Raw genomic sequence first — 16,635 nt, 5'->3', positions numbered from 1 at the left:
TACTTAGGGGAGGGATGGTAGGGTTAGGGGAAAATAATAAAGGAAAAGATATGTATTTATTTAAAAAATATATGGGGTATTGGAAATGATTAAGACAATTACATTGATAAAAGCCTAAATCTATTTGCAATATTCAAGCTGATCCACCCCCCAAAAAATAAATAATAATGATCATTTGTAATCATTTCGAAAAACACAATTCCACTTTGACATTATGGGGTATTGTGTGTAGTAGGCCAGTTACAAAAAAATCTAAATTGAATCAATTTTAAATTCAGGCTGTCACACAACAAAATGTGGAAAAAGTCAAGGGGTGTGAATACTTTCTGAAGGAACTTTATGTGCTACACTGAGGCCTATTACATTACAGAATTGAAGCCTTTGAAGCTTGCTTTCACTGCCGCAATTAAATGTTTTCCAATTATATTTTGAGTTGAGGAAGAGTAGGGTACTCACTGTGCTACTTGTTCAAAATGTTGTTCCCCCTCCGAATCTGTAGAGGAGGCACCTGTAAAACATATAAAAGAGGGTGATGTACAGCTCAACAGTAGGGATGATCTTAGTATGATTGTCTATATTCATTTGTTTTAATTTAAAATGAAACATTTGAACCAGAAGAGATACTAATTAATTACATCAGCATTACATCTTTATGTAACGATGCACTCTAGATGGGTCACTTGACTTGAAGGTCAAACTCAATGGTCACCTTCGATGTAGATTTCTGCAGATGTTGAATCTGTGCCATAGAAGTTGGAAGCAAAGCAAGAGTACCGCCCTGTGTCTTCCTCGAATGCCTCGGCAATGATCAGAGAGTGCAACTCGTCGTTGTTGATGATCTGAATGTCAGGGCAGTTCTCCAGCTCCTTCCCCTCACAAAACCACCTGGAAAGCCACAAAATGCATACGCTCCTTTTAGTGTCATCATCACATTAGGGATTGAGTCCATTGAGCATAATCATCTAAAATAATCTAACCGTTTCAACTTTAAAATATAAATTGATGTTACATTTTTAAGTTACATCAATTTAGGAAATTAAGTTGAGTTGACAAAACAAAAAAACTAACAACTTTTCTGCATTAGCAACTCTCCGACTGTCATAACTCATTAGTGTATGTAGTGAGTGTCTTGATCCAGTCTGTATGTCTGGCAAACTGCCAGTAAGTGTAGCTACAATCAAGTCATGGGAAAAAGTTATGGTGAGCTCTCTTTCACTGTAAAACAAGAAGCCACCACACCACCCTACAATGCCAAATTAGCACTTAGTTACCACTTACAGTGCCTTCGGAAAGTATTCACACCCCTTGACCTTTTCCACATTGTGTTACGTTACAGCCTTATTCTAAAATGGATTTAAAAAATAATAATCCTCAGCAATCTACACACAATACCCCATAATGACAAAGCAAAAACAGAAATACCGTATTTATATAAATATTCAGACCCTTTGATATGAGACTCAAAATTGAGCTCAGGTGCATCCTGTTTCCATTGATCATCCTTGATATGTTTCTACAACTTGATTGGAGTCCACCTGTGGTCAATTCAATTGATTGGACATTATTTGGAAAGGCACACACCTGTCTATATAAGGTCCCACAGTTGACAGTGCATGTCAGAGTAAAAACCAAGCCATGAGGTCGAAGGAATTGTCCGTAGAGTGCCAAGACAGGATTGTGTCGAGGCACAGATCTGGGGAAGGGTACCAAGAAAGGTCCCCAAAAACACAGTGGCCTCAATCATTCTTAAATGGAAGAAGTTTGGAACCACCAAGACTCTTCCTAGAGCTGGCTGCCAGGCCAAACTGAGCAATCGGGGAGGTGACCAAGAATCCGATAGTCACTCTGAAAGAGCTCCAGAGTTCCTCTGTTGAGATGGGAGAACCTTCCTGAAGGACAACCATCTCTGCAGCACTCCAACAATCAGGCCTGTATGGTAGAGTGGTGAGACAGAAGCCACTCCTCAGTAAAAGGCACCTGACAGCCCGCTTGGGGTTTGCCAAAAGGCACCTAAAGTACTCTCAGACCTTGAGAAACAAGATTCTCTGGTCTGATGAAACCAAAATGGAACTCTTTGGCTTTAATGCCAAGCGTCACGTCTGGAGGACACCTGGCACCATCCCTATGGTGAAGCATGGTGGTGGCAGCATCATGCTGTGGGGATGTTTTTCAGCGGCAGGGACTGGGAAACTAGTCAGGATTGAGGGAAAGATGAACGGAGCAAAGTACAGAGAGATCCTGCTCCAGAGTGCTCAGGACCCAGACTGGGGCGAAGGTTCACATTCCAACAGGACAACAACCCTAAGCACACAGCCAAGACAACGCAGGAGTGGCTTCAGGACAAGTCTCTGAATGTCCTTGAGTGGCCCAGCCAGAGCCCGGACTTGAACCCGATCGAACATCTCTGGAGAGACCTGAAAATTGCGGTGCAGCAACGCTCCCCATCCAACCTGACAGAGCTTGAGAGGATCTGCAAAGAAAAATGGGAGAAACTACCCAAATACAGGAGTGCCAAACTTGTAGCGTCATACCCAAAAAGACTAGAGGCTGTAATCGCTGCCAAAGGTGCTTCAACAAAGTACTGAGTAAAGGGTCTGAATACTTTGTCATTATGGGGTATTGTGTGTAGATTGAAAAAAATAATAAGGCTGTAATGTAACAAAACGTGGAAAAAGTCAAGTGGTCTGAATACTTTCCTAATACACTGTATATACAGTACCAGTCAAAAGTTTGGACACACCTACTCATTCCAGGTTTTTTCTTTATTTTTACTATTTTCTACAATGTAGAATAATAGTGAAGACATCAAAACTATGAAATAACACATATGGAATCATGTAGTAACCAAAAAAGTGTTAAACAAATCAAAATATATTTTATATTTGAGATTCTTCAAAGTAGCCACCATTTGCCTTGATGACAGCTTTGCACACTCTTGCATTCTCTCAACCAGCTTCATGAGGTAGTCACCTGGAATGCATTTCAATTGACAGGTGTGCCTTCTTAAAAGTTAATTTGTGGAATTTCTTTCCTTCTTAATGCGTTTGAGCCAATCAGTTGTGTTGTGACAAGGTAGGGGTGGTATACAGAAGATAGCCCTATTTGGTAAAAGTCCATATTATGGCAAGAACAGCTAAAATAAGCAAAGAGAAACGACAGTCCATCATTACTTTAAGACATGAAGGTCAGTCAATACGGAACATTTCAAGAACTTTGAAAGTTTCTTCAAGTGCAGTCGCAAAAACCATCAAGCGCTATGATGAAACTGGCTCTCATGAGGACCGCCACAGGAATGAAAGACCCAGAGTTACCTCTGCTGCAGAGGATAAGTTCATTAGAGTTACCAGCCTCAGAAATTGTAGCAAATAAATGCTTCACAGAGTTCAAGTAACAGACACATCTCAACATCAACTGTTCAAAGAAACCACTACTAAAGGACACCAATAATAATAAGAAACATGAGCAATGGACATCAGACTGGTGGAAATTTGTCCTTTGGTCTGGAGTCCAAATTGGAAATATTTGGCTACAACCGCTGTGTCTTTGTGAGACGCGGTGTAGGTGAACGGATGATCTCCACATGTGTATTTCCCACTGTAAAGCATGGACGAGGAGGTGTTATGGTGTGGGGGTGCTTTGCTGGTGACACTGTCTGTGATTTATTTAGAATTCAAGGCACACTTAACCAGCATTGATACCCCAGCATTCTACAGTGATACACCATCCCATCTGGTTTGGGCTTAGTGGGACTATCATTTGTTTTTCAACAGGATAATGACACAACACACCTCCAGGCTGTGTAAGGGATATTTTACCAAGAAGGAGAGTGATGGAATACCTGCATCAGATGACCTGGTCTCCACAATACCCTGACCTCAACCCAATTGAGATGGTTTGGGATTAATCGGACCGCAGAGTGAAGGAAAAGCAGCCAACTAGTGCTCAGCATATGTGGGAACTCCTTCAAGACTGTTGGAAAAGCATTCCAGGTGAAGCTGGTTGAGAGAATGCCAAGAGTGTGCAAATCTGTCATCAAGGCAAAGGGTGGCTATTTGAAGAATCTCAAATATAAAACATATTTTGATTTGTTTAACACTTTCTTTTTTGGGGGGTTACTACAGTGGGGAGAACAAGTATTTGATACACTGCCGATTTTGCAGGTTTTCCTACTTACAAAGCATGTAGAGGTCTGTAATTTTTATCATAGGTACAGTTCAACTGTGAGAGACGGAATCTAAAACAAAAATCCAGAAAATCACATTGTATGATTTTTTAAGTAATTAATTTGCATTTTATTGCATGACATAAGTATTTGATACATCAGAAAAGCAGAACTTAATATTTGGTACAGAAACCTTTGTTTGCAATTACAGAGATCATACGTTTCCTGTAGGTCTTGACCAGGTTTGCACACACTGCAGCAGGGATTTTGGCCCACTCCTCCATACAGACCTTCTCCAGATCCTTCAGGTTTCGGGGGCTGTCGCTGGGCAATACAGACTTTCAGCTCCCTCCAAAGATTTTCAATTGGGTTCAGGTCTGGAGACTGGCTAGGCCACTCCAGGACCTTGAGATGCTTCTTACGGAGCCACTCCTTAGTTGCCCTGGCTGTGTGTTTCGGGTCGTTGTCATGCTGGAAGACCCAGCCACGACCCATCTTCAATGCTCTTACTGAGGGAAGGAGGTTGTTGGCCAAGATCTCGCGATACATGGCCCCATCCATCCTCCCCTCAATACGGTGCAGTCGTCCTGTCCCCTTTGCAGAAAAGCATCCCCAAAGAATGATGTTTCCACCTCAATGCTTCACGTTGGGATGGTGTTCTTGGGGTTGTACTCATCCTTCTTCTTCCTCCAAACACGGCGAGTGGAGTTTAGACCAAAAAGCTCAATTTTTGTCTCATCAGACCACATGACCTTCTCCCATTCCTTCTCTGGATCATCCAGATGGTCATTGGCAAACTTCAGACGGGACATGCTCTGGCTTGAGCAGGGGGACCTTGCGTGCGCTGCAGGATTTTAATCCATGACGGCGTAGTGTGTTACTAATGGTTTTCTTTGAGACTGTGGTCCCAGGTCTCTTCAGGTCATTGACCAGGTCCTGCCGTGTAGTTCTGGGCTGATCCCTCACCTTCCTCATGATCATTGATGCCCCACGAGGTGAGATCTTGCATGGAGCCCCAGACCGAGGGTGATTGACAGTCATCTTGAACTTCTTCAATTTTCTAATAATTGCGCCAACAGTTGTTGCCTTCTCACCAAGCTGCTTGCCTATTGTCCTGTAGCCCATCCCAGCCTTGTGCAGGTCTACAATTGTATCCCTGATGTCCTTACACAGCTCTCTGGTCTTGGCCATTGTGGAGAGGTTGGAGTCTGTTTGATTGAGTGTGTGGACAGGTGTCTTTTATACAGGTAACGAGTTCAAACAGGTGCAGTTAATACAGGTAATGAGTGGAGAACAGGAGGGCTTCTGAAAGAAAAACTAACAGGTCTGTGAGAGCCGGAATTCTTACTGGTTGGTAGGTGATCAAATACTTATGTCATGCAATAAAATGCAAATTAATTACTTAAAAATCATACAATGTGATTTTCTGGATTTTTGTTTTAGATTCCGTCTCTCACAGTTGAAGTGTACCTATGATAAAAATTACAGACCTCTACATGCTTTGTAAGTAGGAAAACCTGAAAAATCGGCAGTGTATCAAATACTTGTTCTCCCCACTATACGTGATTCCATATGTGTTATTTCATAGTTTTGATGTCTTCACTATTAATCTACAATTTAATAAATAGTAAAAATTAAATAAAAACCTTGAATGAGTAGGTGTGTCCAAACCTTTGACTGGTAGTGTATCAAAACCATATAGAAAGAAATCCACACCCTCTCTCTCGAACACACTATGCGCTTCAGCACTCGGCGGTCCCGTTCTGTGACCTTGTGTGGCCTACCACTTCCCAGCTGAGCCAATGTTGCTCCTAGACGTTTCCACTTCACAATAACAGCACTTATAGTTGACCGGGCAGCTTTAGCAGGGAAGACATTTGATGAACCACGTTGAAAGTTACTGAGCTCTTCAGTAAGGCCATTCTACTGCAAATGCTTTTCTATGGAGATTGCATGGCTGTGTGCTCGATTTTTATACACCTTTCAGCAACGGGTGTGGCTGAAATAGTGTCCACAAACTTTTGTATATATAGTGTATATCCTCCTAATGTTGTATCTGTGTGTCGCTTCATTGGCCTGGGCTATTGCTTGTTTGAATACAAGACCAGATTGATCTCAGTTTGTCAGTGTCAGAGTAGCCACTAATTTCAGTCATTTGTGTGGTCTTAAAAAATATGTAAATGACATAGAATTGCATGAATTTAGTTTTTAAAGGGACAGTCTTTTTCCAGACCCTGCTAACAAATATTCCCATGTGTGGAAATCCTAAAAACACCTCTACTCAGCTGTAGCATATGCCACATCGCAAATGTTATTATGGCTGTATTACACAGCCTGGGGCCGATTATTTCTTAATCCTGCCCCGCCTACTACCCTACCCCATTCAAAGGCACTTAAATATTTGTTCTTGCCCATTCACCCTCTGAATGGCACATATACACAATCCATGTCTCAATTGTCTCAAGGCTTAAAAGTCCTTCTTTAACCTGTCTCCTCGTCCTTCAACTACACTGATTAAAGTGGATTTAACAAGTGACATCAATAAGGAATCATAGCTTTCACATGGATTTACCTGGTCAGTATATGTCATGGAAAGAGCAATGTTTTGTATACTCAGTGTATAATGGTCCAAACAATTATTACGATTTTAACACGTTTAATATCTGAGAAAGAGAAGAAAAGCTGATAAAATGACTCCATTGAATTTGCTTATACTGCATATACTCGAGTGTATGCTATAAAGCCTTGAGACAGCTATGGGCCTAAATGATCCAGCATGAAATAATGTTCTGCATACACAGAAAAATACTAAATAAAGATTAACTTGGGACTAATTATAATCATATATGTAATAAAAAAAGACTCAATATTGGACAAACGTTCAAATCAAACAAATCAGTCTGCAATACACAGTATAAGCTGAGGATGTTCTGAACACGTTTGTAGGCCCGCAAGTCTGCTACTCAATCTCTAACAAACCAGTGAGCCTATCGAAATGATTTTCTGGCTAGGTTAGCAAAGGTAAGAGTTTATTCCAAAGAGAGGTGGTCACCTTTAGTGAGCCCCATAGAGGAGAACAGATGCAATAGAAATCCCAATCCTTATCGAGAAAGACGTTCCAGAGTATCCAAAATGACCCTGATGCAAACTCCCACTTTGATATGCCATACTCCTGATCTGTGGCTGATACTCTCGCACAATGTATGTAAGGGACATCACTGGAAAAGCGTGTCATTTCTAATGAGTAAGGTTCTAATTTGAAAGTATGAGTGGTAGAGGAGGTGGCTAGTCCCTGCGTAGACTGCCTGGCTGCTGCACCTGTCAAGGCTATTTTCCCTCCAGACCCTAGCCTAGAGAGGAAAGGTACACATAGAGCCCAGGGCAGAAATATTTGTAACTACACTCTGACACATTTTATTCCATAGACACTTGTTTATATGTCTGTTCTCAGCAGATACTTTTGTATTGTGGTTTACTTTCAGAAGCAAGGATAAAGGTTTATTTGTGTGCTGAAAAAGCTCTGTTGGCATTTTTTCATCTCAATACAAGGTGTTTCAATGCATTCTATTTGAACATTAAGTGCTGACAATGTACAGAAGAGCTGTGTGCCACAGACTTTCAGTGGTGTAAAGTACTTAAGTAAAAATACTTGAAAGTTCTACTTAAGACGTTTTTTGGGGTATCTGTACTTTACTTTACTATTTATATTTTTGACTACTTTTACTACACTACATTCCTAAAGAAAATAATGTACTTTTTATTCCATACATTTTCCCTGACACCCAAAAATACTTGTTACATTTTGAATGCTTAGCAGGACATGACAATTGTCCAATTCACGGAATTATCCCTGGTCATCCTGGCTGCCTCTGATCTGGCGGACTCACTAAACACACATGCTTTGTTTGTAAATGATGTCTGAGTGTTGGAGTGTGCCCCTGGCTATCCGTAAATTAAAAACACAAGAAAATGGTACAGTCTGGTTTGCTTAATATAAGGAAATAGAAAATATTTATACTTTTCCTTTTCATACTTAAGTATATTTTAGCAATTACATTTACTTTTGATGCTTAAGTATATTTAAAACCAAATACAGTGGGGAGAACAAGTATTTGATACACTGCCGATTTTGCAGGTTTTCCTACTTACAAAGCATGTAGAGGTCTGTAATTTTTATCATAGATACACTTCAACTGTGAGAGACGGAATCTAAAACAAAAATCCAGAAAATCACATTGTATGAGTTTTAAGTAATTCATTTGCATTTTATTGCATGACATAAGTATTTGATCACCTACCAACCAGCAAGAATTCCGGCTCTCACAGACCTGTTAGTTTTTCTTTAAGAAGCCCTCCTGTTCTCCACTCATTACCTGTATTAACTGCACCTGTTTGAACTCGTTACCTGTATAAAAGACACCTGTCCACAAACTCAATCAAACAGACTCCAACCTCTCCACAATGGCCAAGACCAGAGAGCTGTGTAAGGACATCAGGGATACAATTGTAGACCTGCACAAGGCTGGGATGGGCTACAGGACAATAGGCAAGCAGCTTGGTGAGAAGGCAACAACTGTTGGTGCAATTATTAGAAAATGGAAGAAGTTCAAGATGACGGTCAATCACCCTCGGTCTGGGGCTCCATGCAAGATCTCACCTCGTGGGGCATCAATGATCATGAGGAAGGTGAGGGATCAGCCCAGAACTACACGGCAGGACCTGGTCAATGACCTGAAGAGAGCTGGGACCACAGTCTCAAAGAAAACCATTAGTAACACACAACGCCGTCATGGATTAAAATCCTGCAGCGCACACAAGGTCCCCCTGCTCAAGCCAGCGCATGTCCAGGCCCGTCTGAAGTTAGCCAATGACCATCTGGATGATCCAGAGGAGGAATGGGAGAAGGTCATGTGGTCTGATGAGACAAAAATAGAGCTTTTTGGTCTAAACTCCACTCGCTGTGTTTGGAGGAAGAAGAAGGATGAGTACAACCCCAAGAACACCATCCCAACCATGAAGCATGGAGGTGGAAACATCATTCTTTGGGGATGCTTTTCTGCAAAGGGGACAGGACGACTGCACCGTATTGAGGGGAGGATGGATGGGGCCATGTATCTCGAGATCTTGGCCAACAACCTCCTTCCCTCAGTAAGAGCATTGAAGATGGGTCGTGGCTGGGTCTTCCAGCATGACAATGACCCGAAACACACAGCCAGGGCAACTAAGGAGTGGCTCCGTAAGAAGCATCCCAAGGTCCTGGAGTGGCCTAGCCAGTCTCCAGACCTGAACCCAATAGAAAATCTTTGGAGGGAGCTGAAAGTCCGTATTGCCCAGCGACAGCCCCGAAACCTGAAGGATCTGGAGAAGGTCTGTATGGAGGAGTGGGCCAGAATCCCTGCTGCAGTGTGTGCAGACCTGGTCAAGACCTACAGGAAACCTATGATCTCTGTAATTGCAAACAAAGGTTTCTGTACCAAATATTAAGTTCTGCTTTTCTGATGTATCAAATACTTATGTCATGCAATAAAATGCAAATTAATTACTTAAAAATCATACAATGTGATTTTCTGGATTTTTGTTTTAGATTCCGTCTCTCACAGTTGAAGTGTACCTATGATAAAAATTACAGACCTCTACATGCTTTGTAAGTAGGAAAACCTGCAAAATCGGCAGTGTATCAAATACTTTTTCTCCCCACTGTACCTTTAGACTTTTACTCAAGTAGTATTTTACTGTTGAAAAACAAATTATAGTCCCACTAAGCCCAAACCAGATGGGATGGCTTATCGCTGCAGAATGCTGTGGTACCCATGCTGGTTAAGTGTGCCTTGAATTCTAAATAAAATCACACACAGTGTCACCAGCAAAGCACCCCCACACCATCACACCTCCTCCTCCATGCTTCATGGTGGGAACCACACATGCAGAGATCATCTGTTCACCTACTCTGCGTCTCACAAAGACACAGTGGTTGGAACCAAAAATCTCAAATTTGGACTCATCAGACCAAATGACAGATTTCCACCGGTCTAATGTCCATTGCTCGTGTTTCTTGGCCCAAGCAAGTCTCTTCTTATTATTGGTGTCCTTTCGTAGTGGTTTCTTCTCAGCAATTTGACCATGAAGGCCTGATTCACGCAGTCTCCTCTGAACAGTTGATGTTGAGATGTATCTGTTACTTGAAATCTGTGAAGCATTTATTTGGGCTGCAATCTGAGGTGCAGTTAACTCTAATTAACTTATCCTCCTCAGCAGAGGTAACTCTGGGTCTTCCTTTCCTGTGGCGGTCCTCATGAGAGCCAGTTTCATCATAGCGCTTGATGGTTTTTGCGACTGCACTTGAAGAAACTTTCAAAGTTCTTGACATTTTCCGGATTGACTGACCTTCATGTCTTAAAGTAATGATGGACTGTTGTTTCTTTTTGCTTATTTGAGCTGTTCTTGCCATAATATGGACTTGGTCTTTTACCAAATAGGGTTATCTTCTGTATACCACCACTACCTTGTCACAACACAACTGATTGGCTCAAACACATTAAGAAGGAAATTAATTCCAAAAATTAACTTTTAAGAAGGCACACCTGTTAATTGAAATGCATTCCAGGTGAGTACCTCATGAAGCTGGTTGAGAGAAATCTGTCATCAAGGCAAAAGGTGGCTACTTTGAAGAATCTCAAATCTCAAATATATTTTGATTTGTTTAACACTTATTTGGTTACTACATGATTCCATAAGTGTTATTTCATAGTTTTGATGTCTTTGCTATACATTTTACAATGTAGAAAATAGTTTTAAAACATAAAGAAAAACCCTTGAATGAGTAGGTGTGTCCAAACTTTTGACTGGTACTGTATATATAAGTTAAAAAGGTTTTACCTTGTCTGGCGTTGTATACTATGCAGGCTACATTTTTACATTGACATTTTAGTCATTTAGCAGACGCTCTTCTCAGAGCAACTAGAGTTAAGTGCCTTGCTCAAGGGCACATCGACAGATTTTTCACCTAGTCGGCTCGGGAATTCAAACCGGCAACGTTTTTGGTTACTGGCCCAACGCTCTTAACCACTCGGCTACCTGCCACCAGGCTACCTGTAATTATGCAATCCTAAGGTACTATGTCTTCTGCTGACATTTTAAGAACATTCCAAATGACAACAAATGCGTAATGATAGATTTTGATCCAAAGAAAATGAAGATTGAATGTCTATTTCAGACTCTGTAACATCCATAACGGACGGTGTAAGATCCATAACAGTCGTTTTTCCTCTGTAAAGTAATAAGGGAAATAACAATATTTTCCAAATTAAACACTGCTATGATCTAATGTTCAAGACCTAAAACAGAATCCACAAACAGGGGCACCTATAAACAGGGGGTCCAGAGGAGTTGTAGAATTTTGCATTTTTAAAACACCTGAAACAGCTTTTTCCTGTTATCTAGAGCCAATATGTCTATTTTTCTGCATAGGTTATCTAAGCATACCTCCTTACCAATTCAATTGTCATTTAAATGAGAGTGTCATTCTGACTGTTGTAAATCACACACCTCAATATACTGCACTAACATGCCTAGGATAGATATTACATCCAAATTACAACACAGTACATGGGATCATAACACACATCATCAATACAGGTACATATCATGGCATCATAATGTACTGTCACCCGAGTGGCGCAGTGGTCTAAGGCACTGCATCGCAGTGCTAGCTGTGCCACTAGAGATCCTGGTTCGAATCCAGGCTCTGTCGTAGCTGGCCATGACCGGGAGACCCATGGGGCGGCGCACAATTGGCCCAGCGTCGTCCAGGGTAGGGGAGGGAATGGCCAGCAGGGATGTAGCTCAGTTGGTAGAGCATGGCGTTTGCAACGCCAGGGTTGTGGGTTCGATTCCCACGGGGGGCCAGTATGAAAAAATAAATAAAAATAAAATAAATAAAAAAAGATAAAAAAATAACAAAATGTATGCACTCACTAACTGTAAGTCGCTCTGGATAAGAGCGTCTGCTAAATGACTAAAAAAAATAAAAATAAAATAAATAAAAAAATAATAATGAATATACAAATATCATGATATTATCATAAGGTGCCAGATTACATTTAAACCAAGTATTTTTCTGCATGTCTAAGCATACCTTTTGAGCGGTCTGTATCCTTCTGACTGGTGGTTATTTATTTAAAGAAACAAAATATGCTTCTCTGCATCTCTGCTAAAATCTGGGTAAAGGATTGATAGGAATACGAGTCTTATTCAGTACATTTAGTAACTGCTTGTCTTTTCTAAAGACCTTGCCAGCAGGCATGCCAGCTAAGACAGTTAGACAAGCTATAATCTAACTTGATTGATAGCCTGAAATGGCTTCTTGGTAGCTAGTTCTGAGGTTGGGAACCTATCTTGCTGGCTAGCTAAAGCCAACTTCATAAAATTGATAGGTGGCTAGTTTTACTCTTTGCCTGGTCCAGTCAGTGTGACCCCTCCGCAAAATACACCGGACAGATCTTTTTATAAATAATTATGCTAAAACGTGGCCTTAAAAATGAAGTTTAGTCATTAATAAAAATAGGGCATGTGCCCTTGTGCCCCCTATGGGCATGATGCCTCTGCGCACACCCACACATATGTCAGCTGTTTGCTAGCATCACCTGTCAATCTCTTAGAAAAAAAGCAACATTTGTCTTGACTGTCCCACACAAAGCTATGTCACAATCAATATATCTTATGAAAAACACAGTGATTTCCCAACCAATAGATAATCTATAATTAGGAATTGTGACAATTCTCTGTGTTTAATGTACCCTCTCACTAAAATGACTGAAGTCCATGTTTATCAGTATATACTGTAAATACTAGCTCAGTGTCATGGATGTCCTGACCCACTGGGCACAGACGTCAATTCAATGTCTATTTCACATTGGTTCAACGTAATTTCATTGAAATGTTGATTCAACCAGTGTGTGCCCAGTGGGGAGGCATATTTGAATATGTGCATTCAACTTCAAGCCCAAACAAGCAAATATGACTGTTTGCTTGTCAATTTACAATTGACAAAATACCTATAAGAACTCCTTTTCTTTTTGTCCTTATTTTCTTCTAAACAAAATAAATATATACATTTGAAAATGTGTTGAATAACTACTCTAGCAAAATACTGGAGTGTTCCTATGTGACAATGTCAACAACATTCTCAATATCAAAATTGTACCACTTTACCTCATATTGCTCACTCACCCTTGATTCCTGTACTTCTTTCATATGTCCATTTAGATTAAGTCTTCAACAGTAAAATAACCCATTTGTACTCAGATCCTGCTATGTGGTGAGTAATCTCCTGTTTTAAGGCTCATATGTGCTTCCTGACCACACTGACTCACCGGCTGCCTTCTCATGGTATTACATTTCAATGAGGCAAATTTAGAATTGTTTCAGAGAGACTGCAAGATCCGATCAACCTCCAGTGGACAGCATGGGGCATTCAAATCAGCTAGCTAGTAAATCACAATACAATGTGTGTACTACCACCTTGTGTACAACCTTTTGTACTACTACCAAAGTACTACCCGAGTTTAAAGTATATTTTCACTTAATTTTTTTTACTAATCTATATTTTTCCACTTAACCTGAAAGTAGTCTATGGGGCCAGGATAAACGTTCATCAACTGTTCAGATTTGTTTCAAAAGCCCCTTCTAACTTAAGCTAACTTTAGCCACTGTAACTCGCATTGTTTTTCAGATAGAATTGGCTAAAGTTAGCTAAAGTTAGAAATTGCTATTTAAACAAATTGGAACGGTGGGTGACAGTTTATCCTGGCCCTATAGACTACTTTGAGAATTTGTGGAAAAATAGAGGTAAATGTAAAAATAAAAAATAAAAAAATTAAGTGAAAATATCCTTTAAATTAAGAAGAAATGCAACTATGGCTACAAAAACACTAACATTGTAGTCAGCGTGTAGAGGTCAGTCAGTGAGTTTGACTGGTTTCGCCTTACCGGACTTCGGGCATGGGGAGTCCTCGAACAATGCAGTCCAGCTGGACCTTGCTGCCCTCCGACACCTCCCTGCTTTTCAGTTTCTGGATGAAGTGAGGGGGCTCACAGATGGGGTCGGCTGTGTACACTCCAGGGGTGATCTCAACCATGGCAGGGCTCTCAGCCTCATCCAGTTCATCCGCCTCCAGCACCTCAGAGTCATCATACTGCTCCTCAGTAGTCCGGCAGTCCTGCATGGGGAAGTCAGCGTGCCCATATCCTGGGTCCATGCCCAAACCTTGGACCTCTGGCGGCTGAATGCAGAAGGGATTAGCAGGCCTCTCCATCTCCATTTCGATGTCTTGGAGAAGAATCGGCCGTTCCCTGTCGTCTGCGTTCAGGGAATAAATGCTCCCATCGGCTTGGCCCTTGTTGGCTCTGCTCCTATGAGTTTTGCACGTTCGGGGCCGTATCCTTTTGGAGCTGTTTGCTTTGAACAAAGAGGAGAGCTCCTCGATGAAGTCTGCAGCCTTGTTGAGGAACTCCTTCTTGGACTGGTTCTCCAGGCCAAATGATTGGGTGTTCCTCCCCCCAGCCCCTGGTCTCTTAATGTCCTCCCGGTTGTTCTTCATCGCAATGTCCTGGATGATGGATGGTGGGAACATCTGTCTGTCTGTCCTCATCACATTGTCCTGGATGGACAGTTGGGACGGCTGATATGTCTGTTCGTCTGTCCTTATCGCATTGTCCTGTAGGGACAGAGGTGGGTATGGCCGTCTCTCTGGTAAGAATATTGGGTGTGTTGGTAGGGGTTCTTCTAATTCCGGGTCAGACTGGGTGTCGGGAGTGTCAGATGCGGCGGTGGTGGCAGAGGGGGCGACGGAGGCCTTGACATCTGGCCTCTCCTCACGGGCTTCGTGTCCGATAGCCTGACAGGCCAGGTTAACACTCTTATCCAGTTCTTCCTGACTCAGGAATGCTGAGAGGTCTGGGAGCTGGTGTTGGGGCTCATCCTGCCCCGCAGAGTCCGCCGTCTTGCCTTTGAGGGGCCCGTAGACCAGGCGCCGTGAGGAGGAGTCGGAACGACTCATCTCGCTGTGTCTCTGGTGTGCTCGCGCTTCGGCCAAGTAGTTCTCTCTCAAGAGTTGAGATAATGATGTAGGCTGGTCCACGTTGTTCTCTTGCATGCTGTGGGGAAATAAAAGGGTTTAAACTGTTTTATTTGAGTGTATCAGTGCATATGTGTATTCCCCCTGTGAAACTGTATAATTTAAATACGTTCAGTCAATGCTTCTCCCATGAACTCATTATTTGACAGAAAGAATGAAATGTAATCACAGAATACTTTGCAAGTAATCTCAATAATAATGTATACCTCACTTGTTGGTTATAATAAATTCCTATTTTAGGATGAGCTTCTGCATTACTGCCTTGCTTTTTCCAACATTCTCTTTCAATTGCAATGGAAATTCACAGTATACCATGCACAAATGCCACCCCCACAAAAACTGTTGACATACAGTGTGTCATTCTTTGGAATCGGTTTGTTGGGCTTAACATTCGTGGGGTCATAATTCTTTCACAAAATCAGCAAGCAGCCACATGGCTTGGAGTTAGGGCACAGCTACAAACCTGACTAGTGAGTGCAATTGGTCAATATGACAAATTGTTTTAATAACATACAAAATATCTTGTTTCCATATTCATTACCAAAAGAAAAACAAACACTAGACTCTAGAGCAGTCACATAATAATAAAAGCCTGCCAAAATGTTTCAACCCAATGCTAAACCACGATGCATTTGATACCTATTAAAATAGCATTTTCATTTCAAAACACCTTAAACATCTTGTGGCCCTAGACATAGATTAGTTTCATGCATGGACATTGGATCTCACCCAACTTGGACAAGCGTAGCTGCTTTCAGTGTGTTTAAGACATATATTTTATTCATGCCCAGCCTTTAAACAGCTTTTTGACACTAGCTCCAAGTAGTTATTGAATCCAGAAACGGGATAGGGTACACAGATGCTACTGACACTCAAATCTGCGCAATTAAGAGAGGCAGCAATTCCCCTTCGAACAGACTTGCAGCCACAGCTGTTGTGTACATTAATCCTTTGCAAACAGCCACCAAGCCCCCCCAAGTCATATCTAATTATAGTAAGGGCTCAGTTTACATGAACAAAATCAAGAAAAAACTGTTATCCTCATCTTCTGTGCACTCAACAAGGATTTGATCACTTACCCAAAATCTAATGACACAAACAAATCATTTTGTTTGAGTTTATGAGGGGGACACTGTACACTGAGAGAAACACTACACCACCCCCCTCAGGCTGGAAATAGACAGACCCTGGCTTAAGCCAGCAACAATACCCACCCAGGTTCATGGTAGAATTACTCAAACGTAACAGTCACTTCAAAATCAATAATATAAGCCTTAAGCCCATGCTTTCCCAATGAAGTGGGTCTATGTGAAACTTGCTGAGAGTTTACTGTACACA

The 16,635-nt window shown here is 41.5% G+C and overlaps 1 protein-coding gene across 6 annotated transcripts in view; it reads right to left on the bottom strand.

Annotated features, from left to right (window-relative positions):
- The window catches only part of mypn (myopalladin), a 51,290-nt gene that overhangs the window by 34,363 nt on the left and 292 nt on the right, over positions 1 to 16,635 (bottom strand). For all 6 annotated transcript variants that reach the window (XM_045211513.1, XM_045211509.1, XM_045211512.1 and 3 more), the window contains exons 2-4: positions 14,150 to 15,316; positions 710 to 885; positions 457 to 508 (exon numbers count right to left, since the gene is read on the bottom strand). In XM_045211513.1, the coding sequence (XP_045067448.1) occupies positions 457 to 508; positions 710 to 885; positions 14,150 to 15,315 (1,394 nt within the window). In that variant the 5' untranslated portion in view covers position 15,316. The remainder of the gene's footprint in view (positions 1 to 456; positions 509 to 709; positions 886 to 14,149; positions 15,317 to 16,635) is intronic.

Source organism: Coregonus clupeaformis, chromosome 37 (assembly GCF_020615455.1).
Source record: "Coregonus clupeaformis isolate EN_2021a chromosome 37, ASM2061545v1, whole genome shotgun sequence".
NCBI lineage: Eukaryota > Metazoa > Chordata > Actinopteri > Salmoniformes > Salmonidae > Coregonus > Coregonus clupeaformis.
Note: the sequence above shows the minus strand (reverse complement) of the source record. Positions and strands in the feature narration are given on the sequence as shown.